We start from the raw sequence: 23074 nt of genomic DNA, 5'->3' as shown, positions 1-23074 counted from the left end.
CTCAGAGCAAAGGAATTTGGTGGGCAGCCATGAAGGAGCTTCTGAAGTCACAAAGCTCCACCATCTCTGGATTGGGGGTGGGAGGCAGGCAGGGGTGCCCAGGAGCATCACCCTTCCACGGAGGTTCCAGGCCCATAAGGGACAGGCCCTGAGGCCAGCCCAAGACAGGTAAAGTTACCAAGGGTTGCAGAGGGCAGATAGGATCTTTGTCATGAGCCAGGTACATGCAGGACAGGGTGAGGCAGGCCAGGGACAGAGGACCCTTGTGCTGGTCTGCGGGGCCAGGCAGGCTGGGCTGGGGCTGGCCTCGAGTGATATCAGGCTAAGGAATCTAGGTTTAGTCGGTACACTCACCATTTCTAAGTAGCTGCTTTTGGGTTTTGTTTGTCCCTTAGTTTCCTAGCAAAGCTTTGGGAAAACATTCCAAGTGCTGCTGAATTCTGGGGAAAACAGTTTTGCTTACGTGTGGGCCAGGATTTCTAAGGGGAGGAGGTGGTTCACTAGAGGCCCACACAGTGGGAGTGGGGGCTGCCCCTACCGGAGAACAGGGCAGGTGGAGACCAGGGGCAAGCACCACCTCCGGGTATTTCCTCCCAGGTTCTCCTGACTCATGCTCTGGACTCCCTTGCAACCTGAGCCTCGCTTCCAGGGCCCTCCCCAGGCCTGCTCCTGCTCACAAGAGCCCTTTGATCGGGCATGGGGGAGGCTCCTCACAGTCCTTCCCCGCCTACAGCACTCCTTCCTTTGGCTCTTGCTCAAAGCACTGCCCTGTGTCTGGGCTGTCCTTCCCTGGCCTTTCCACTTCTAGGTCCTGTGCCAACCTGCCGCCTCTGTGGGGCCTCTTGGTCATCACCGGTCTCCATGCTTCCCAGCACTATGATTTCTCTCCTCAGCTAGGTCAAAGCTTCCAGGCAATAACCGTTCAGTGAACAGTCTTGGCCTGAAGCTTGGAGTCTCAGAAACACAGAGGACCTACTATGTTCCCTGAACATGGCTTTCTGATGAATGAATCGACTAATCACTGAGCCAGAATTGTCCTTCACAACCCCCCCCACCCTGATCCTCCCCTTGGTTCAGGCACCTGAAATATTATTGTCCTATTACAGATGAGGAAACTAAAGCTCAGACAGTTCGGACAGCTGGTCTAAGGTCACAGCAAGGAAGTGGCTGATCTCAGGTGAAAGCCAGCCTCTCCTGCTGCTTCACCCCCCACCCGGGGCTGCCCGGAGTGGTTTCTGCCACCTACTCCCTACACCCAGCAGCTCACTTCTGACACTCGTCCAGCACAAAGGCTCGTGGGTGGTCGTCTCCAGACATAGTAATGACCGTCTCACGCTCAAAGGCCCCTGGGCGGGTCTGGTCTACTGTGTGGCGGGTGATGGTGGATGTTGTGTAGCTTGTCCAGTAGAGAGTGTCCCAGCCACGGTGATAGGCCAGGCCCTCCACAGAGCCCACATCTGCAAGGAGACAGGAGTAGTCATAGGTCGGGATGGAGCCAGAGAGCAGAGCCGAAGGGGCAACTGGGGCATGAACTCAGGGGGAAGGCCTGGAGCACCGTTCCTCTGGCATATGGGGGGCTGGAAGGGGATGTGTGGGAGCTGAGGAGCATACGGAGGCACAGCCCTTGGCACCCCAGCCCTCCTGTCCTTCCCTATTTTCTACCCAAATGATCCATGACCCATCTCCCTGACCCTTCTTCCTGCTTCTCCCCACAGCTGGGTAGAATTGGCTTTATGGATTTTAGTAAATCACATCTGACTTGGGCTGTACCGGGTGGGAGCTTCCTGCTTAACAAGGCCAGAACTGGATTGATTCTCATAGACATCCTAAACTCAGGTTAAAGAATTAAGTGCACAATGGGTAGTGGAACCATAGCCTAAGGGGATTTTAGTGGCCTCTAGTTGTATGTCGCCGTGGTTGCCAGAGGCTGCATTAATAGAAGTACTGTAGCTTAAACAATGGCCTGAAGGGAGGGGACAGTTCTTGCCAGTCTCTCCTGATCAAGTTACAATCACAGGGTATCTAGTTTAGCTTTGGCCACATTTTTAGACAGGCATGGGGACTGGACTGTGTGGAGCAGGAAATGTCCAGAGGAGGGTCAAAGAACGGATCTATGTTTATCATCTCTGTATACCAGCCACTAGAATAGTGTCTGGCAGGTCTCCGTGGCCAGAATGAATGAATAACTGAACAAACGAGTCAAAGCACTGGGGGGGAGGGGGGGGCGGTATCCAGCCTGGAGAAAAGAAAACTGTAAGTGGAACAAAACAGCACTTTTCACAGAGCTGAAGGGCTGTCCTGGGGTGACGGCTCTAGCACCCATTGGTCTCTGTGGGGTGCACATGACACCTGGGCTGAGCTAAGCGTTCATACCTGCGGTTCAGGTGATCCTGACTCACTATGCAGATGAGAACTCTTGGACAGCACAGGACAAGTGCCTGAAATCCTGTGTCTTGGGTTGAACCCAGCCTGTCTCTGCAGCCTGTGCTGTGAGCACTGGACACACAAAGGAGGGTTTTGGCTTATTCTGTGCAGCCTGGGGGCAAACTAGGATCAGAGGAGGAAGCGAGAGGGGGGCCAAGTGTGACTCCAAATGAGGAGAAACTTTCAAGTAAGTATAATGGGTGCAGTGTGATTTGCTGGCTACTTGTCAGGGACACAGTCACAGCTGGGATTCAGATCTGGGGCGGAGCAGGCTGGCTGATGTCTGAGGGCTTTTCTACCCTGAGTCGGTGCTGGTCCTCTGCACAGCCCCCTACCCCCCCCCCCCCCTTCCTGGGCAGATCCGGGTCTGGTCTCACTCTCCACAATGGTGATCCTCCCCGAGCCATCGTCATTGATCCGTTGGATGTTCCCAAAGTGGATGTCGCTGAAGAAGATGCGATTGGGGGTGCCCGGGGAGGTGCCTGCTCGGTAGTCAAAGGCCAGAGCGATGACATTCTTCATGTGCTCAGGATCCTCAAAGGGTTGCACGGGTGCATTGAGGTTGCGCTCATCAGACAGGTGGATGCTCTTGAGGATGGTGCGCTCTGAGTAAAGCAGGTAGCCCGCATACTCCCGGCACGACGCCCCGTCTTCAGCCAGCATCCCATGGGCGCAGGCACACGCCCGCTGCCCCTCGCCCCGGTACAGGCACAGCTGCTGGCACCCGCCATTAGCCACTGCACACACGTTGGTACCTGGGGGGAGGGCATGGGAAGGAGATGGTTATGCAGGGTAGGGCCCACCTTGGGAAAAGGCTCACCGGTGCCTCTGGACTCTCAGCCAAGGTGGACGCTCTGGTTGGTGCACTGCTCTGCCTCAGCAACTCGGCACCCAAACCCATCCTTGAGCTCCTCAGCCCCTTTTCACCCCTCTCAGGTCTCTGGAGCTGCTGGAAAGTGTCCCTGTGGGTTCAGCGTCTCTCTCGGCCCCTCTCAGTCTGAGAAATCACCCTGTGTGCCTCTCCTGCCTGGCCCAGAGCCCCAGCCTCACCTTTCTGCCGGTCCCGGTTGAAGACTTTGATGTCTTTGAGCTGGACGCCGATGCCTGTTCTCAGGGGCACCGAGTCTGTGGCATTGTCTTTACTCCCACGCTTGATGGAGCCATTGGCGTGAGTCCTAGGGGAAGGGAAGGCCAGGCCATGAGTGGGGCATCGACAGAGGTCAGGAGGGAGGGAAAGGATGGCCAGCGAGAAGACCGGGGCAGAAGGCCTCACCTGTCACTCCAGTAGATGAAATCCTCAAACACAGACACTGAGAACATGTCCATATTGTTGCTGGACAGAACCACCTCACGGTTCTCGCCCGTCTCCAGGTCGATCCGCTCGATCTTGTCTGTCCGGGCATCGCACCAGTATAGCTTCCCATCCTATAGGCCAGAGGCGCGCACCTCACCTCCAGTGCCCAGCACTCCACACCAGCCCCAGTGTCCTGGGCAGCAGGGCATGTCCCACTCACCCCTACCTCTCGTATCTTTCTCCTCCTTTCTCTATATCCTCCCTGCCCTCTGACCTGCTAATATGCCGACCCTTCTAGACATGCCTTCAGTCTTCACTTCTGAGTGACAGCACACCCTCCCCCCCACCTCTAGGGCGGTAGGAGTCCTACTCTGGGTTGGGAGCTGGGCCAGAAGACCGCAAGACCTATCCTGGGTCCATATCTCCCCACCGAATGGGGGGTTCACCACAGGGAGAGTCTATGGGAAGCAGAATATAGGGTAAGGGGAGCCTCCCCCCACAGCATGGGGTCCAGATATCCCGAGGGCTCCAGGGCCAAGCCTGCATTCAAACCTGATAGTCCACTGAGATGCCATTGGGCCAGCTAATGCTGACATTAACCAGCACAACTCGCTCAGTACCATCTAGCCGAGACCGCTCAATACGTGGATACTGGCCCCACTCAGTCCAGAACAGATACCTGTGGGGTGGAGGAGGCAGAAGTGGGGTGTCAGTCCCCAGACCATGGAGGAGAGAGGGTCTCATAAGTGTGGGCTGTGGAGAATGACCAAGCCAGAACCAAGCCAGGGCTGGGAACTGGACAGCCTGTCCAGCTTCTCACCCCTTCTCTGGGTGGACAGTGATGGCTCGGGGCTTATCCAGACCCTGGGAGATGACCACGTAGCGGAAAGAGCCATTGAGCCTGGCAACCTCGATGACATCAAAGCCTTGGTCTGTCCAGTAGATGTTGCCTGAGGAGGGAGTTGAGTGGGGATTAGGGGGTTGGGTGGGAACACATGCACCTGGTCCCCTTCTAGCCCCTAGATCCCTGCTGCTCCCCCATCCGTTCCTGCCTAGTCCTTCTCCTCAGACTCCTGAGATCCCGCTTCTCTCCTCCAGGCCTCCACCCTACCTGGAGGCCCACAGCCCGCCCAGCACCCTTTCATGGCTCACCTGCGATCCAGTCCACTGCAATGCCTTCCACGCGGCCAATGCCATTGGTCACCACATCCTCGCGCCACGTCTGGTCTCGCTTAGCCCGGCTAATGGTACTTAGGCCCATGTCCACCCAGTAAATGGTGTCATTTTCTGGAGATAGAGGAGCCAACGTTGGGATGCCCAACAAGGCAGGGGAAAGGTGGAGGGTCAGAATCAAATGGCAGTCAAAATAGAGGTGAGTGCTGGGGGTGGGGGAGGCAGTGGCACGGGGGTTGGAAGGGAAACTAAGCAGGGTAGGGGGAGCTGTGGTATCTCCCCCTCCAGCTGTAGTCAGGCTGCCTCTCACTGGGCTCCCAGAGCACACTACCCTCAAAGTAACGTCCCACTCTCTCCCGCCACCAAATCACTCACCAGCATGGAAATCAATGCCGACAGCCAGGGAGGTCCCCGACACTGGGACCAGGGCATCTGACTTATCATTGGGATCCAAGGGGATTCCCCGGATTCCCTCGTGCACAGAGTACAGGAGAAAGGAGCCCACACCTGAAACACAAGGATACTTCAGGCCTGGGTCTCACTGACACCCTCTTTAAACTTGGGCTCTGTCACTCTGAGTATCTTCTTCCAGACATCATGCCTCCCCCTTCAACACACACATAAACACACCTGAGCCTGAGGCCTGCAGCTTGGCTGGGAGGTCACCTGGCTGGTGGGGGGTGGGGGTGGGAAAGGAGAGCAGCTCTGGGGAACCACCTGCAAGACTACTATCCCCCACCAGAGGGCAGAAGAGACCCACTTCTCTCCCCAAAAGGGGCCCTGCAGTTCAACTTCACTCCATACAACCCAGCACCCCCAAAAGCTGTTAGGAAGAACCTGGGGAGTTTCAGACAAGGCAATGGAACCAGATGACTCCTAAATGGAGACTTCCACCTTAGTTTCCTCTTTGTCCTCCCCAGTCTGGTCTGTGCCACACACTCTCAAACACCTAAGACTCAAGATCCTTGACATCTCATTCCTGAGCCTTAATTCTGTTTTCCCATTTCTTTTGAGGTGCCACTATCCACGTGAGCCAGAACCCTCCACTGCCTCTGCCCCATGATACACTGTGTCCCCAGATGAATCCCCCAGGGGGCTCTGGTTTCTCAGGCTCCTTGAAAAAAAGGATTCATAGTCAAGGGAGTTTGGGGAAACCCCAAACATTAGTCTCCTCTTGAAAAATCCTCAGTGCAGATGAACATACTCAAGACTCTGAGAAGTTCTGCAGCAAAAAACACTTAAACTTTGTTCAACCCAGTGTTTCTTTCTGTAACATCTACCCACATCAAAGAGGGAGGTTCACAGGAGCGCACTTTGGGAAGTGCTGTCCTGGGGCAAACTCATAAATCAGTCAGCAAGTTCTTGTGAAATGTCTCTGAGTCTCATCCCTTCTCTTAAACCCAGCTGCTAAGCCCCATCTCTTAACACTGGGCTCACTCTAATAGCCTCCTAACTGGTCTAACTGCCTCGGTTTCTCCCTCCCCCACCCAGCCGGCTCTCTGCCGCCAGGTTAATCTGCCCCAAACACCACTTTCCAGGCACTCCCGGCTGAGAACCCACAGGAGGCCCGCCCTACCTCACAGCCATCACCTCTGACACCCCCCACAGTCTGCCCACCACTCAGGCTTGGCGCCTCAGGGCCTCTGCACATATCCTTGAATTGCTCTGGACCCAGTGCCTAACTTATTGTCCCTTCCCCTTTGATCCATGCACTTAAATCCTACTTGTCCTATAAAACCCAGCTCACAGCACATCTTTTCCATGAAGCTGGCCCTGGCGCTGCCTGCTGACATCTATTTCTCTAAAATCCTACTGCAGACACTGGATAGCCACTTCACGGTCCAGCTTCCCCTACGCGTTAGCCCCATCTCTGATGAAGACCGCAGAGCACAGGGACAGGGACTTCTGCCCCCTAGCCTTCCCTGTAGTACCCTGCACAACGGGGGCTTACTAAGCATCTAACCCAGAAGACACTTCACAATACATGATGAATGCAGTTCCTGTCCTCAAGGGGAGAGGAGGAAGGTGGGGCTGTGGGGTAGGAGCGGTCAGAGCTGGAGACTTGGGCCATGGTGGGGGGCAAGATGGCGATGGGGCACTGACCCTCGCAGGCCTGCTGGCCACTCCGGAGGCTGTAGCCGGCCGTGCACATACAGGAGCGGGTCGACTCCGATGTGGGCAGGCAGAGCTGGGAGCAGTCACCGTTGTTGACACTGCAGGGGTTGGTGCCCTCATGGTCTGGGGTGGGTAGGAGGCACAGAGAAAGGGTTAGGTAGACCTTCTCAGGACCTTAGTGTCGGGCCTGCACTGCTTAGGGAAAGGATAATCACCGCCTTCACCCTGGGCCTTGTGGGGGTCACCACCCAACCCACACTCAGGTCTTTTGTCCTCCAGGCCCTGGCTCTTGTGACCAGGGTGGCTGTAAGCTCATATGGTACCTCTGTGATGATGAGAAAGAGGAGACCCTCTGGGTGGTGAGTGGAGTCTGACCCGTGTTCACTCCCATTCACATCCTTGCCCAGGGATTCCTACAGCTGCTCATGGCCACAGCCCTCACCCCTCTCTAGCCCACCCCCTGCCCGGGGCCCTGGCCCCCTGCCTCACCCAGCTGGATGCTCTCGTCGTAGACCTTCATGTGCATCACCAGGGTGGTGCTATTCCGCAGGACCACGGATTCTGAGCCATCAGCCTTATTGCACGTGCCCATCTTCTCTGACACCTGATCTGCCCACCACAGCTTGTCCCCTGGGGAGGCAGGAGGGGATGAGACCCTGGGGAGGGCCCCACCCCCAGGCCAACCCAGCCCAGCCTCTCTGATCCTGTCCCTAACCCCACCCAGCAGCCTCACCCATGATGGCCAGGGCAGTGGCCTTGCCCAGCTGGCTCCGCATGGCATCGATGACCTCTAGCCCACTCCCGTCCAGGTTGCAGCGGCTGATGGTGTGGTTCCCAGAGCTGATCCAGTAGAGTTTGCTTTCAGGGAAGTCGATAGCCAGGCCTAGAAGAGGGGGGCGTCACTGCCACCAGAAAGTCTGGCACTCAGACTGGGGGCTGAGGAATGTGTGGTTTTGGAGGAGGAGGGTGACGACAAGCGCTAAGCTGGGAGTTCAGGAGACAGAGGGGTAATTGCGGGACCCTGAGGATCTCCTGGGTGGGGAATTAGGAAAGAGTGGTAGCGTAGGAAGGACAAGCCATACCCACAGGGCCCTTCTGGCCGCTGAAGAGCAGGGTACGGTTGCTGCCATCCATGTTGGCCATGCTGATGTTGTCCCCATCGGTCCAATAGAGCTTCCTGGGAGGGGGGCAGGAAGGTAAAGTCAGACTCCTCTTTTCCTCCCGCCCCACACCCCACGCTCCCCAACCTTGGGCCCTGGACTGACCCACGCAAGGGGTGGACAACCAGGCCATGGGGCTGCTCCAGGCCCTGCACCACCGCATTCTTGAAGGAGCCGTCCAGCCGGGCCACGTTGATCTGCTTCTTGTTGCTGTCATAGCTTGTCCAGAACAGGTTTCGGGACACCCAGTCCACAGCCAGCCCATGGGCATTTGGCAAGTCTGGGGGGCACAGTGGGGAGTTGGAGATTGGGTATTTGCAGGGCATAGGTCGGGAGACTGTAGGAAGTGGGGGGCTGGTCTGGTTTTGGGGGGAATCAGGGTTGGGAAACCAGGGTTGGGGCATTGAGAAGGGAGAGGATTTGGAAAAGGAATATCAGGACCAAGGGGACCAGGGATGGGAGCAAGGGCTCGGTGGCGTGGTGGGGGTGGGCGGGGGGCCACACCCACTGCAGGGGTCCAGGGCAAGGGCAGGACCTGCAGAGACGACAGTCTCCACGCCTGTGCCATTGATGAAGGCCCGTTTGATGGCCTGTGTCCGCACATCGGACCAGTAGACGCGCTGCTCGCGGGCATCATAGTCCAGCACCGTGACGTTGTCAATATCGGGCACCGTGAAAGAGATGATGTAGTTGTAGTAGGGGGCATCCAGGTCCACCCCTCGGATCTCCATCTGACGTGCGTACAGCAGGAACTTCTTAAACTCTGTGGGGCATGTGGCAGGTGACTGAGGGCAGCCCCTTACCTTCATGCTTCCCACCCACCCAGATTAGGGTCCCTCCCTCTTCTGGTTCCTTCCATCTGCTGATGGTCATTGGCTATCCAGAAGTGCCCCCATCGGGCTCCCTGTCTGAGTTCACACACCTTCTTACAGCCGTTGTGTCTAGAACCTGTCCCATCAGGCCCCTCCCAGCTGGGATGCTGTATCTTCACTTACAACTGGGAGCCTGGGTACCTGACACCTTCCCCTTCAGCCTCAGTTTACCACTGGCTCTTGAGGGAGGGGCCTCCTACCATAGCACGTGGTGTTGTCCTTGTGGAGCTTCATGAGGTGGGGGCAGGCGCAGGAGACGGTCCGGTTGTAGTTGATGAGACACAGGTGGGAGCAGGGGCCTCGGCCCCCATTAGCCTCACAAGGATTAGGAGCTAGGGGTGGGGGAGGGGAGAATGGAAAATATCCTGTGAGTCGCTGGCCCCTGCCTGGCCTCTCTCACCTCGACCACCCCCTCTTCACCTACTCTCACACGCCCTGTTCCAGCATCACCTGCCACCAGACTCTCCAGTCAGCAGACTGGCCCATCCCCGCCATCCCTCATGCTCTCACGGCCCCCTCTTCTCCTAAGGCCTTCTAAAGAGGCTGCTGGCCCCTTACCCATGGGCTGCCGGGAGGGGTGGTACACCTGCAGATCAAAGGGCTGGGTATTGGTCCTCTGTACCACGGTGACATTGTGGCCGGTCCACTTGTTGGCCTTGGCCAGCGTGTTTGTCCGCCAGTCCGTCCAATACACCTCCCCCCCATACAGCGTCACTGCAAACGGGTGCGATAGGAACTCGTGTCCCCGAAGCACCTCCATGTGGCCGGAGCCGTCGTAACGGGCTGAGTAAATGGCATCTGACCTGAGAGCGTGGTCGGGGCAGAGTGAGGATGATGGCGGGGGCCATGCCCTGGCCCATCGCCCCCCCCAGTTCTAGCACACTGGAGCAGTCCTTCCTCCCAGGCCTTGCTGGCCAGGGAAGGCAAACAGAACAACATGGAGTGAGAATCAGAGTGGTTTGAGGTCTAGGATCCCAGGTCTCGGATCCCGATTCCGACGCCCTGAATCTCTTGGCTCACTTCTCCATAGGGCCACAGTTAGCACACAGGGGCTTTTTTTTTGGTGAGGTTGGAAGAAGGTACCCACTCTGAGCAGACCAGTTAGAAGTTTGCCCTTCCCCTGGGTGGACGAAGTCCCCTAGCAGAGCACACAGGTTTGTGAGTGAGGACAGGAGGTTGCATTTTAGCCTGGCCCGCACCGGGGCCAGGCAGTCCTGGATGGGGTGACAGCCCTGCTTCTACCCTCTTCTCCCCACATCCATCCTCTCCCCTCTCCCCAACCCTCAGTCCTCTTACTGGGCCCAGCCCTTGGCCGCCCCACTTCTGACTCCAGCTGCCTCAGGCGTTTTCACCACCCTTATCGCTGGTGAGCCCTGGGACCCCCAACCCCACCCTGTCCTGGGGGGAGGGGAAAGATGGAGGCGTCTGGGGGTGTGGTGGGGGGCAATGACCTGGCATCGATCCAGAGGATGCGCTTCTCCAGGTAGTCCACCGTGAGCCCATTGGGCCAGCCACCCGAACCTGTCTCCCGGTGGATGGTGCGTCGCCCGGCCCCACTCATGGAGGCGGCCTCGATGCGGGGCAGGCTGGCATCCCAGTCTGTCCAAAACAGGATCCTGGGAAATGGGGAGTGAGTCAGGGGGGGCCAAGGTCAAGGGCCTGGGGCGGGGCTATTATAGGATCTTTGGTAAAGGGCAGAGGGGGTGAATAGCGTTTGAAGAGATAGGTGTCCCTGACCCGGCTGAACAAGGCTTCAGAGGAGACCATGGGGCCAGAATAGGGCTGAGCAGGGTTCTCACCCATCCCGTGGATCCAGCGCAATTGCCCTTGGGTGCTCAATGTCACCAGCCAGGAGGGTGGTCCGAAGGGTCCCATCCAGCTTGGCCACTTCAATCTGGTCCAAGTTACTCTCCACCCAGTAGATGTTGCCTGCAATCCAGTCTACAGCCAGACCCTCAGGGGTGGCCAGGCCGTACTGAATCACCACCTCGAAACTAGTCAGGGCTGGTGAAGAGAAGGTCATGGGAGTGAAATCACAGTATAGTAGGACCACCCTCAACCTCGACACCTCTGCCAATACCTCTGATGCACCCTGGATACAACTGGGGTTCACAGACCCCCTACTCTCCTCACCCAGGCCCCCTGACCCTCCAGGAGGTCAAATAAGGAGAGAAAAGGCCTAGCTTCCAGAACCCTGAGGAAGGGAAGGTCACAGCTTTCTTTTGCTTGCAGCTCTCTGAAGGGCTAACCCATGGGAGGAGGTCAGAGCAGAGGGTGGAGGCCTTGGGGGACAGATGCAGAATCAATATGAGGACAGAACTTTCTAGAAGTCACTTCAAAGACTGTCTTAAAGATTTTTCCCTGGAGATATCTATCTATATCTATATCTATATCTATATCTATATCTATCTATATCTCTGTGTATATCATGTATAATTATATATACACATATGGATATAGATGATAGATATAAAATTATTTTCATAGTGTGAACATTATTACAATCTACTTAGCCATTCCCTTGTTGATGAACATTTAGGATGGTTCCAAGTTTTGTCTATAACAAACAATACAAACTCCTTTAGTAAAATGTGCTTCTTTCAAGTCTTTGCTCAGATGTCACCTTCTCAGAGGCCTTCCTTGACCACCCCATTTAAAATGCCGACCCCCCCCATTCTCCCTACTCACCCCCTTTCCTCCTTTCTCTATATCCACACTGCTATCCCCTTCTGTTATACTCCACGTTGTACTCATTTGTTTATATCTGATGTCTCCTCTGGCATGTAAGCTCCCTGAGGACAGACATTTTGGCCTGTTTTGATCACTGCTGTCTTCCCAGGTCGAGGTGTATATGGCAGATACTCAATATGTGTGGAAAAATGTCTGTGATGGGTCAGGCTGCCTTTGGATCAAAGGCATGATTCAGGTACCCCATTCCTAAATGGCTTTTTCCTTTTAAGCCTGCAGTTCTAGGATTTGGGGAGCTCCAGACCATTCCAAAGAAAGGCTGATCATTTTGTTAATTATCAGGCTGGCAGCTTTGCTGACGATAATTACGGGGCGTCAGGAACTGAGACCCACAGCAAAATCTAACCCAATTAACGAGAGTGTGGGGGATGGGGGAGCTAGGGGCCTCTGCTTCAGGGTGGCCTGGATCTGGGCCTGTGGCTCCGAGTGCCCAGGTGCCCCTTCTCTCTGAAGAGCACCCCGCATTAGTCCTGGGCCAGCAGGAGGGGGCTGTCACCTCCGTTGTCCAGCAGCTTCCCACGGTAGATCTTGTCCTCCACCACATCAGTCCAATAGAGGGCGCTCTGGCTGAGGTGGAAGTCCAGGGCGATGGTGTTGCGCAGACCGGGCACCAGAACGCTGTAGTCCCCTTTGTGAAGGTCGATGCGCCGGATCTCATGGCGGTTGGAGAAGATGATGAATGGCTTGAAGGGATCTGGGGAGGAGCGTGACAGGGGTCAGCACGAGGCTTGCTGCCTCAGAGCCGCCCTGTCCAAGAGCAGGCAGGGCAGGGTCTCTGTTGGCCCTGGGCCTAGTCATGGAGGGAAACCACAGCCTTTGGCATCCGGCAGCCCAAACCCAGCCAACTGAAGCTCAGGGGCCTGCCTCAGCCTGCCCAGCCTTCCCGGCCACCTTTCACCCGTGGTTCACCTAGGCTGCGGCAGCTCTCGCCGTCCGGCTCCAGCACCCAGCCCTCGTAGCAGGAGCACTTCACGCTGAACTTGTTCTGGTCACACTTCTGGCTGCACTTGAGGTGCTTGGCACAGTAGCTCTGGATCTGGCAGGTGTGGTTGTCGGGCCCCAGCTCCATGCCCAGAGGGCACGAACACACAATGCCTTCACCAGGTGCCACCGAGCAGTTGTGGCTGCAGCCTCCGTTATTCAGAGAGCACTGGTCTGTGGTGTGGGCAACAGGGGACAGGATCAGGGTCAGGATCCAGGAGGAGGCAGGACGACGGCCTGGCTGGGTCTCAAGTCCTGGGCAGCCCAGACAGAGCCCTGGCACGCTGCCCGTAGCATCTTTCTTTTCCATTGCCGGCCAAGCCTCTGTCCCCGCGCTTCCTCAGGACCAGGATTGGGACCTCAGCACCCACCATGGGGGCCACCCTTCTCCTTTCCCTGAGGAACACCTTCATATCACGGATGCATCTAGTCTCTGTTTTCCAGTCTCTTCTTGAGCCGTGGTGGGGGGCCCCAGCTTTCTGCCTCTCTCTGGGGGTTGCCCTTTTTTCCTCGATCTCTTCTGATTTGGGTGTGATTAGGGTGGGGTGTGGTAGGGAATGTCCTGCCAGGTTCTCTGACACACCCTGAGATCTGCCAGCCCTGACTGATGACCTGTCAGCAGTTCTCAGGCCGGTCCCAGCCTGCCTCCTCCCCCACTCCTCCCCCTGCAACAGATGCTCTGCCTGGCGTGGAGGAGACAGGCTGCTCTGCTCTGCTCTCCTCCCTGACCCCTATTTCTTTTGATCCTTGAATGCACAGCCTCCTCGCCCCACCTTCTCTCTCTACGGGCACTATCTGTCTTTGGGAACCCAGTTAAATCGCTGCCTCCTCTGGAAAGCCTGCCCCGACCACCTCAACACTCAACCCTGGTGTCTTCATCTTTAAAAGCAGCTCTGTGCTGTTCTCTGGTGGGTGTGAGTGAGGGTCTGTGACTGCAGGAAGGGGGTGCACTGCACTGTCTCCACAACACCTTAGGACCTCGGACCAGTTACTTAACCTCTCTGCCTCAGTTTTCTCCTCTGTCAGATGGAGATGATAACACTGTCCGCCTCACAGGGCTGTTGTATGGATTAAATGCGATAATAGTGTGGTGTGCTCAGCCCGGCCTCTTGCCGAGGCCAGTCGGAAACCAGTAAGGGTTGCTGGTAACTTCTTGGGGTGCTGCTTGCTCTTTCCCAGTCTGAGACCACTCCCCGATGAACTTGCCCCATTCCACCTGTCCTCGAGACTCCTTACCCAGCCACCCTCCCCACTCCTCTCCTGGGGCCTTTGCTAGGCCTAATCCTCACCGCAGAGCTCTCCCTCGTCTGAGCCGTCTCCACAGTCATCGTTGCCATCACACAGTTTGTCGGGGGGCAGGCAGACTGAGGTGTTGTTGGCGCAGGGGTGTGAGGGCGGCCTGCAGGCCAGGGACTCACAGTTCTCTTCATCCGAGTTATCTTCACAGTCACTGTCGCCATCACACACCCAAGCTTTGCTGATGCATCGAGCTGCGGGGTGAGTATAGTATGAGGGCAGGCCCGGGCGGGAGGGCTCTCCGTGCCTTTCTTCTCAGACCCGATGGGTTTCTCTAATAGGGTCGTGATTGTAATGCCTTGGGGTCCACTAGGAACCTTGGAGGCCTTTTCTGTCAGATTCACAGAGGCAGCAAAGAAAGCAAGAATCTGCAGAGGGTGCTGAAGCTCAACTCTGGTGAGGGTTTTGGTTTCCAGGGCCTTTAGTGCAGGCCCTGGCCCCTTACGAAGCTTCCCCCATGCATCATGCACAAGCTTTTTCTGTGTGGCCCTTTGCCTCACCATGTCCCCACCCCCAGCCCCCGCAGCATAGTGCTGTCTCCCTCACCACTCCCTTGCCACTGCCTCTCAATATGGTCTCCTCCTGTCCATGTTGCCCCAGTCAGGCTCCTGCCCCTCCTTCTTTTTACCGGAGTCCTTGCAGCCAAACTTGACATTGGGGTCACAGACGTGGGTCACTCCCTCACAGCTCTTCTCATCACTGGAGTCCATGCAGTCAGTGTCTCCATCACAGCGCCAGCGCAACGGAATGCACAGACCATCCAGTCGGCACTGGAACTCATCATTGTGGCAGCCACCGGGAGGCCGTGTGGCTGCAGGGGGACAGAGGGAGGGCGGGGGGGGGCGGGTAGGGGCTCCACGTCAGCCATTCCCGTGTCTGCCTTCCCAATCCCCCTCCTGTTCTGCCCAGTCCAGAGCTATGAGCCAAGGCAGGGATGGAGAGTTCTCTGAGTCCTGCTGACACTTCTCAGAAGCTAACTTGGAGTCAGGAATGTCACACCTCCCAGGACCCCAGCAATCAGCTCGTCTATAATCTCTCTATTTTACACACCAGTGCTCTATTGGATAAGCAGTTTGCTGGGCCAGAACTCAAAGGCCCCCCATCTTGGCCCTGCCTCCATTTTACCCGTTCATTCCATAAACACCTCTTGAGTGCCTCATGTGTGCCAGGCACTGTTCCAGGTGCCAGTGTGAGCGAGCACGTCTTTACCCTCATGGAGGTTAAGTTCTAGCAGGGAAGAGACAGTGAAGATATGACACAGAAATCCAGAATGTTACTGCAGGGAGTGTTCCATGCCATGGAGACGAAGCTGGGTCAAGGCTAGCAAGAGATGACGATGCTACTGGGTAAGATGGTCAAGGAAGGCCTCTGAGCAGATGTTTGAACAGAGGCTTGGATGACATCAGCCGTGAGAATACCGGGAGGTGCAGCCTGGCAGAGGGAACAGCGAGTGCGAAGTCTCTGAGATGGGACCACGCAGGGCATGTTTGCAAAATGCCCGAGGCATATTTGAGACTGCATAGCTGGAGTAGAGTGAAGGAGGAAATGAGTGGCAGGAACACAGGTCAGAGAGGTGGTGGGAGCCCTGCAGGCCATGGAGTGGGGCTTGGCATTGATTCAAGTGTGTAAGGAGCCAGTGCAGGCTCGAGGGCAGGGCTGGGGTGTGATCTGACTCATGTTCTGCAGGATCACTCCGGCTGCAGCACTGAGATCTGACTCAGGAGGCCGGAAAGGAACAGGAACAGCACCCGGAGGCATAGGTGACTGTGCAGGAGCCTCACCTTGTTCTCACGCTGCCGCCCGCTCCTTCCACCCGCCCCGCCATGAATGTGGTCAGTGCTCTTGTCTTGTGCCTGCATTTCAGCACTGGCCTTTCTTGGGGATGGTTTTCCTTCCTTGGGGCCGGTTTTCCTTCCTTGGGGCCCCTGAACCTCCTTCTCATAGAATCTCCTTCTAGGATTATCCTCTGAAAGCACCTCCTACATCATTTTTTTCAGGGTATTTTTTATTTATTTTATGTTTTTTTTATTTGAGAGAGAGAGAGTGAGGAGTCAGGGGAGAGGGGTAGAGGGAGAGAGAGAGAGAGAGCGAAAGAATCCCAAGCAGGCTCCACACTCAGCTCAGAGCATGACATAGGGCTCTATTCCACGACCCTGGGATCATGACCTGAGCCGAAATCAAAAGTTGGATGCTCAACCCACTGAGCCACCCAGGTGCCCCAGCACCTCCAAAGCTTATCACCTTCCAACTTCAAAGTCCTTCAAAGACCCCAGTGCCTGACTTTCAACTGCTGATATAATCCGCCCCCTTTGGACACAGCCTCGTTCCCCATCGGCCCCTCCAGTCTGAGGGTCCCCCTCCCCCAAGCAGAGGCAAAAGTGCTCAGTTTCACCGTCTAAATCTTACTACTGTGTTCTCCACCCCTAGCGCCCCCCTTCTGAGGACCCTCCCTCATGTCCATTTGGCCACAGTCGAATCCCTCATCAGGGCCCAATGCAGACCCCGCCTCTTCCTCAATGGCCCCAGACCACTGCAGCTACCACCACAGTAAACAGTCACTACCAATCAGGACATGTCTGCTCCTACATGCCAGGCCCCCACACATCTCCTCTCATTTTATAGGGGAGGAAGCCAAGTCTCAGAGGAAATGACTTGTCCAAGTTCACCCAGCTTGTGAGTGAGGGGCAGAGTGCTTCTCCACCACACCACAAGCCTCCAGAAGCTCCCTTCTCAGAATCCCAAGGCACTATTACCTGTCCCACTCACCCAGCCCTTCTGAGATGGCCCTTGAGACTCAGTGACTGTTTCCTGGGCCTCAGGTGACCCTCCCTGCCCTCTCTCTCAGTTCTGGGTCCAGAGTGGGTATGCGTGCCGTCAGTACTGGTCTAACTGTATACACCTTCACTCTGTAAGGCAGAGGTTGCAAGCTGGAGGTCCAGGGGCTAGATGAGGCCTGCTGAAAGATTTTGGCCTACAGTATTTTTAAAACCTTTATGGGGCGCCTGGGTGGTGCAGTCGGTTAAGCGTCCGACTTCAGCCAGGTCACGATCTCGCGGTCCGTGAGCTCGAGCCCCGCGTCAGGCTCTGGGCTGATGGCTCAGAGCCTGGAGCCTGTTTCCGATTCTGTGTCTCCCTCTCTCTCTGCCCCTCCCCGTTCATGCTCTGTCTCTCTCTGTCCCAAAAATAAATAAACGTTGAAAAAAAAAAACTTAAAAAAATAAATAAATAAAACCTTTGAAGTCCATTGTCAGTTGTTATGGGTTGATTTGTGTTCCCTAAAAAAGATGCTGATGTCCTAACTCATAGTACCCGTGAATGTGATCTTCTTTGGAAATAGATCTTTTTTTTTTTAAAGAGAGAGAGAGAGAGAGAGAGAGAGAGAGAGAGAGAGAGAGAGAGAATCAGTGGGGTGGAGGGAGAGAGAGAACCTTAAGCAGGTTCCACACTGTGCGGGGCTCAATCCCACAACCCTGGGATCATGACCTGAGCTAAAATCAAGAGTTGGATGCTCAACCAACTGAGCCACTCAGGAGCCCCTGGAAATAGGTCTTTGCCAATGGTCGAGTTAAGATGAGGTCATTAGGGTGAGACATTATCCAATATGACTGTGTCCTTACATAAAGAGGAAATCTGGACACAGAGATAGGCAGGCACACACACATAGGGAGATCACCATGTAAAGATGAAGGCAGAGATTGGGGTGAAGCATATACAAGCCAGGGAATGCCAAAGGTTGCCTGCAAATGCCAAGAGCTAGGAGAGAGGCCTCCCTCAATCCTGCCAATATTTTGGACTTGGGTTTCCAGCCTCTAGGACTGAGATGAGAAATTTCTATTGTTTAAGCCACTCAGTTTGTGGAACTTTGTTGTGGCCGCAAATAGGAAACAAATACAGCAGGGCTTAAAAATGGGTAGATTTAGGGAGGCGGACAAAACAGAAGAGACTCATGAACATGGAGAACAAACTGAGGGTTACTGGAGGGGTTGTGCGAGGGGGGATGGGCTAAATGGGTAAGGGGCACTAAGGAGTCTACTCCTGAAATCACTGTTGCACTAGATGCTAACTACTTTGGATGTAAATTTTAAAAAATAAAAAATAAAATTTAAAAAAATGTGGAAAGTTAAAAAAAAATGGGTAGATTCCACGTAAAAATCTGCATTTATGACTTCTCTTATAGCCAGGGCAACCCTAGGTCTGCAATCTTCCATGGAAACAATCAGCCAGAGCTGAGAAGCAAATCTTCCTTGAGAGGGTCTGTGCCTTCCAGTAGACTCGGCCCCCACTGCCCCCTAGCTGGGTCCTGGAGGTTTGGGCACTGAGGACCCTCACAGGGCCAACCCCTCTCTTCTTTGGTCCCCACTGTGCTCATTCATCCTTACCAGCCCCACCCCCACCCCTGAATATCCCTTTTTCAAGCTACCAGCTCTCGAGCACAGGCTGTGTGCTGAGTGCTTTTTGTGCATGATCTCACTGAACCCCCACATCAGTGCTGTGATGTGGGTGCTATTATTATCCCCACTTTGCAGATGAAACTCACAGAGGCCCACAGAGATGAAGCAATTTGCTCAAGGCCACCCAGATAGTAAGTTGCAGAGCTGGAGCTCAAACCCAAGGCCACCCAACTGCAAAGCCTGTAATCTTAACAGTGTGTGACAAAGGTTTGTTGACAATGTCTCTCTCCCGCACGACAGGCACCTCCTGAGGATAAGAGCCATGTCTGGGTTATCTCTGGTTCCCAGATGGCTGCAGCACAGAACGGGGAGGATGGAGGGACAGAGGGATGGCTAAGTGACTGGAGTGTGATGGTCTCATCCTGCCTGCTGGCCCCCAGGCACCCACCCTGGTTGGTGCAGTTGGCGTGTGTCTCGTCGCTGTAGTCCCCGCAGTCGTTGTCACCGTCACAGGTCCAGTGCTCGGGGATGCAGCGTCCGCTGTTGCACTTGAACTGAGTGCTGGAGCAGGAGTGGCTGCAGCCGGCCTCATCACTGTTATCCCCACAGTCATTGTCTGAGGGGGGAGGCAACAAGGGGAGAGGCGAGGAGGAGGTCAGCAAGCTGCCTTCTCTGTGACCCCAGCTTGGGGCCCCCACGCCCCCCTCCCGTTCCCACCCTCAGCCCGCCCCACCCCCCCACTGAGAAAATAACAAACAGAAAAGACACAGAAACTGCATAGACTGCAGCATGCACCATGGCCCACGCAGGGGGCGGGGAGAGGAGGGGTGGGCTCCGGGAGGGCCCTTCCCTGAGTCTCGGAGGATGGCGGGTGGGGGACTGGACGCGTTCCTTTCCCCCATTTCTCATTTTGGCAGGGTGTGGGAACAGGGGTCTGCTTGCTTTGGGGGAAAGGCAGGGATTCCTCTGGCTTGGGAGGGCGAAAGGTGGGTGGCGTGGAGGTGAGGCTGCCCTGCTGGGGAGGGAAGGGCCCGATGAGGCCCGCCCTGAGCTTGGCCACTGCTGAGCCCCATGCTGCGGCCACCCGACTCACAAGGGGTACTGCCTGCAGCTGGGAAGGCTCGGGGGTCACTCCTGGAAGGCATCTGAGGGTGACTGAATGAACGTCCTGCTTTCTAGGTCTTGTGGGTGAGGGGCTACTGGACTTCCCTCCACATTTTCGGGACACCTGAGAAGGTTGGGGTACAGCTTTCCCCCTTGGGTGTGTTCCTGCCTCTTTTCCATCTGGAGTTGATTCTCTCTTCTCTCCCTCTGTGTCTTGGGCTTTTTGTCCTCACCACTCTGTCATCTCCTCTCTTTTGTCCCCTCTGCTTCTTTCCCTTACACTGTCTTTCTCTGTTGCCTCCTCTCTCCCTTCTCTCTTCCCCTTCACATCCTAGGAGCTCTGGAGAGGGGAGCTGCCTAGGGGTTCTGAGAGGCGGCCCGAGGCCAGCTGGGACTCTGGGGTGATGGTGCATGTGCTTCTATGCACTGACCGGCAGGCTCAGGACAGGTCTTTTCGTCAGAGCCGTCCCCACAATCCTTCTCTGAAACACAGAAACCGCCAGGGCAACCATTGGCACACGAGACACAGCAAAGATGAGGGGCAACGTGGTGTTGACCCAATACATGCTCTCACACATCAGCCAGGGCTGGAGCCTCCGGTGCAACACGTCACAACACACAGACACAACCAGAGCCCCGAGACGGCACACACATGACGATGCACTGGCCCCCGTGGCTCAGGGCTGACATCACCTGGTCCGTGGCTGACCGCCAGGTGGGCTTCCGAGCCTGAAGGCGGAGCCTGGAGGGTGCACCAAGGACCCCAGGAGATGGGGTTTGCGGGGAGAAGGGAGTTGGGCACTGGGCTCTCTTTGCTCTGCCCCTCTAGCCTTTCTCACTCATTTCTCCCTGGCCCCCAAGCCTCTGCCTGAGAAAGGGCAGCTCGGGCCCTGTCTGGGGAGGAATGGTACTGACAGGTGGCAGGGAGGGTCTCCCCTCTGTCCACACTAGTTCCCCCATGGCACTTCTGGCCTGTCCTCCTTTCTCCCAGCCAACCCAGTGGGGCTTAGTGGATTGGCGGGAGGCCCCAGCTTGATTCTAAAACCCCTTTACCTCCCACCCAGGGCGTGGCTGTGGCTTTTAGCTTTCCTAGGAATCAGGGCAGGTTAAAGGGGGCAAGCTCTTACCATTATCACATCTCCAGTTGATGTTGATGCATCTGCCATTGTTGCAGGTAAACTGAGTCAGGGGGAAGCAGGTGGGATAGGCTGTCAGGGAGAAAGAACAGCTGAGTAGGGCCCTCAAGATCATAGAGCATCATGGCACCTGGCAGGTGGGTGTGGGGTCCCTCCTGGAACCAGCATCTGTAGCCCGGTCAGACAGGGATGGGAAAGCTACGTGGCGGGGCTTCGGCCTGAAGCTCTGCTCATTCGTCCCCATCCCTCTGAGCATCCCTTTTTCAAACTTCTAGTTACCCACCACTGACCCCGTGCTGAGTGCTCTTCCTGCATGATCTCACTGAATCCCCACATCAGCACAGTGATGTGGGTGCTTTTATTATCCTCATTTTGCGGACAAAACTCACACAGGCTTCAGAGATGAAGGCGCTTGCTCAAGACCACCCAGGGACTAAGGTTCAGGGGCCCTCCAGCCCCCCACCCCACCCCAGGGCACATTCGACAGGCTCCCTGTTCCCCATGCCAGCCCAGCCTCCCTGCTGTCCCTCTTACCACATGAAGCGGACTCGTCAGAACGGTCCCCACAGTCATCATCCAGATCACACGTCCAGGAGATGGGGATGCAGCGGCCACTGGCACAGGAGAACTGGTTGGGTGGGCAGGTGCGAGCTGGGAACAGGGATGGGCGAGGGTGTTCATAGTCTTGCCCTCCTTTCTTAATTTCCTGTTCTTTCCTCCTGTCCTCTGCCTATCAGGAAGTCTTCCCAAGGGTCTCAATGTCATTTCTCTGAGAGAAGTTTAAAGCCACATATGTGGTCTGACCCCCGCATCTGCTTCACTCCCCATCTCTCACGGGGTCTCTGGTATCCTCCAAGGAGAAGATCCACCCTGACTTGCTTCTGTCTCCAATCTGGAGCTGTGATCTGTCCCCGCCTTCCCCACCCACCCCGGTTCAGTCCTCCCAGCCAACCCCGTTCTCCTGGGGAAGGGGAAAGCACTCCTTTCCTCCTGCTCAGCCCGTCCTGTCCTCTCTGCCTCAATACCCCATGCTTCTTTCTTTCCTGAGGCCACTCTGGCTGCCCCTCCCCGCCCCGGCCTCCCTGCCTGAGGGGTGCCCAGTGCAGCCTACTCCGACCCCACACCTGAACAAGTGGCATTGGACTCGTCTTCACTGTTCCCACAGTCGTTGTCCCCGTCACAGAGCCAGCGGTTGGGGATGCACCGGTTGTTCTCGCACTTGAACCTGTCCGAGGGGCAGGTGTGCTGATCTGGGGAGTGAGGAGTTCAGGGGTCAGTGAGAGGGGCGGGGCCCAGCTCTCTCCACATGCTGCCCTGCGGTTGTTGGAGAGGGGCAGAAGACTCACGGCAGAGGGCTGGGGCCTCGTCACTGTTGTCCAGGCAGTCGTTGTCCCCGTCACACTTCCAGCGCTCCTGGATGCAGCGGCTGTTGGCGCAGGCGAACTCGCCTGGCTGGCACTGGGGTGGGGGCACGTAGGATGGGTTCGCTGTGGGCACCACAGGGGTGTGGGGGGAAAGTCAGACTCAGGTCATGGGACAGGTGCTCAGCTCTCTGTGCTATGTTTGCCTGTTGTATTATTTTAAATAATATGCAGACAGTAATCTTTCCTAGGGCGTGATTCTTCACAAACAAATAATCTGGATGGAAACTGCAGATCTCTCTCAAGCCACAAGGGTGATGTTTACTTGAACACTTTCAGTACTGCAGTATGGCCCGAGAAGAAGCAGCTTCCAAGAGAGCCTAGAGCCCCCCACCCCTTACTTTTGTCCCTCCTGAGAAGACCACTTCTCACCAGCTTCCTGTCATCTCCACAAACTGCTCCTTGGAAGTTACCCCTGGGGCCCCCAGAGCCCTGTCGTGGTGCCTGGACTTTTTCCTTCACAGATGCATGAACTCTACCAGCCGGAGTGAAAACAGGTCCCAGAACTCTGCAGGCTCCACCCTTCCACCCTCATCACTGCCACCTCACCACCCCCCCACCCCCCCCCACCCCCGTCTACCTTGAGCACTCAGCAGTAAAATCACTTTGTGCTTTGTCTGCATTTGCGTCGGTAACATGGAGAAGCCCAGCGCTCCCAGGTCGGCTCCTGTCCCTGCACCCTAAGCTCTGCTTGCAGCCTTTCTGACCTGTCCAACTCTCATCCCAGCTCTAATCCCTGAAGCTTCTGTGCATCCCGTGGGTGCCTATTTTCTCTCCTGTGGCCCTAGACCACTGGGCCTTGGCATGTGTTGTCTTGCTCCGTGCAACTGCTTCGAGACTGTTCTGCTCCCCTTTCTGAAAAATCAGCTCTGATTTTCATGTTATTAGACTACACCAATCCCTACTTCTATGGGCCTTCAGGCCACTTCCTGTCATCCTTAAGGGTTTTTAGCTGATGG

General features: G+C 56.0%; 1 protein-coding gene across 2 annotated transcripts in view; it reads right to left on the bottom strand.

Annotated features, from left to right (window-relative positions):
• The window catches only part of LRP1 (LDL receptor related protein 1), an 81725-nt gene that overhangs the window by 23595 nt on the left and 35056 nt on the right, over positions 1–23074 (bottom strand). Inside the window, exons 16-43 of one of the 2 annotated variants that reach the window (XM_053226387.1) lie at positions 22041–22181; positions 21819–21944; positions 21229–21345; positions 20686–20766; positions 19990–20040; positions 18903–19070; positions 14692–14874; positions 14057–14257; positions 12696–12941; positions 12283–12480; positions 10838–11042; positions 10490–10654; positions 9597–9841; positions 9239–9370; positions 8702–8929; positions 8272–8446; positions 8089–8183; positions 7740–7889; positions 7496–7636; positions 6995–7129; positions 5267–5398; positions 4871–5005; positions 4539–4668; positions 4271–4397; positions 3698–3849; positions 3475–3599; positions 2802–3179; positions 1268–1457 (exon numbers count right to left, since the gene is read on the bottom strand). In XM_053226387.1, coding sequence (XP_053082362.1) covers positions 1268–1457; positions 2802–3179; positions 3475–3599; positions 3698–3849; positions 4271–4397; positions 4539–4668; positions 4871–5005; positions 5267–5398; positions 6995–7129; positions 7496–7636; positions 7740–7889; positions 8089–8183; positions 8272–8446; positions 8702–8929; positions 9239–9370; positions 9597–9841; positions 10490–10654; positions 10838–11042; positions 12283–12480; positions 12696–12941; positions 14057–14257; positions 14692–14874; positions 18903–19070; positions 19990–20040; positions 20686–20766; positions 21229–21345; positions 21819–21944; positions 22041–22181 — 4552 coding nt within the window. The remainder of the gene's footprint in view (positions 1–1267; positions 1458–2801; positions 3180–3474; positions 3600–3697; positions 3850–4270; positions 4398–4538; positions 4669–4870; positions 5006–5266; positions 5399–6994; positions 7130–7495; positions 7637–7739; positions 7890–8088; positions 8184–8271; positions 8447–8701; positions 8930–9238; positions 9371–9596; positions 9842–10489; positions 10655–10837; positions 11043–12282; positions 12481–12695; positions 12942–14056; positions 14258–14691; positions 14875–18902; positions 19071–19989; positions 20041–20685; positions 20767–21228; positions 21346–21818; positions 21945–22040; positions 22182–23074) is intronic. The other variant, XM_027071436.2, reaches the window with a different exon arrangement.

The sequence above is a fragment of the Acinonyx jubatus genome, chromosome B4, assembly GCF_027475565.1.
Source record: "Acinonyx jubatus isolate Ajub_Pintada_27869175 chromosome B4, VMU_Ajub_asm_v1.0, whole genome shotgun sequence".
In the NCBI taxonomy this organism is placed as follows: domain Eukaryota; kingdom Metazoa; phylum Chordata; class Mammalia; order Carnivora; family Felidae; genus Acinonyx; species Acinonyx jubatus.
The sequence above is the reverse complement of the archived record's forward strand: the minus strand, read 5'-3'. Positions and strand labels throughout refer to the sequence as shown.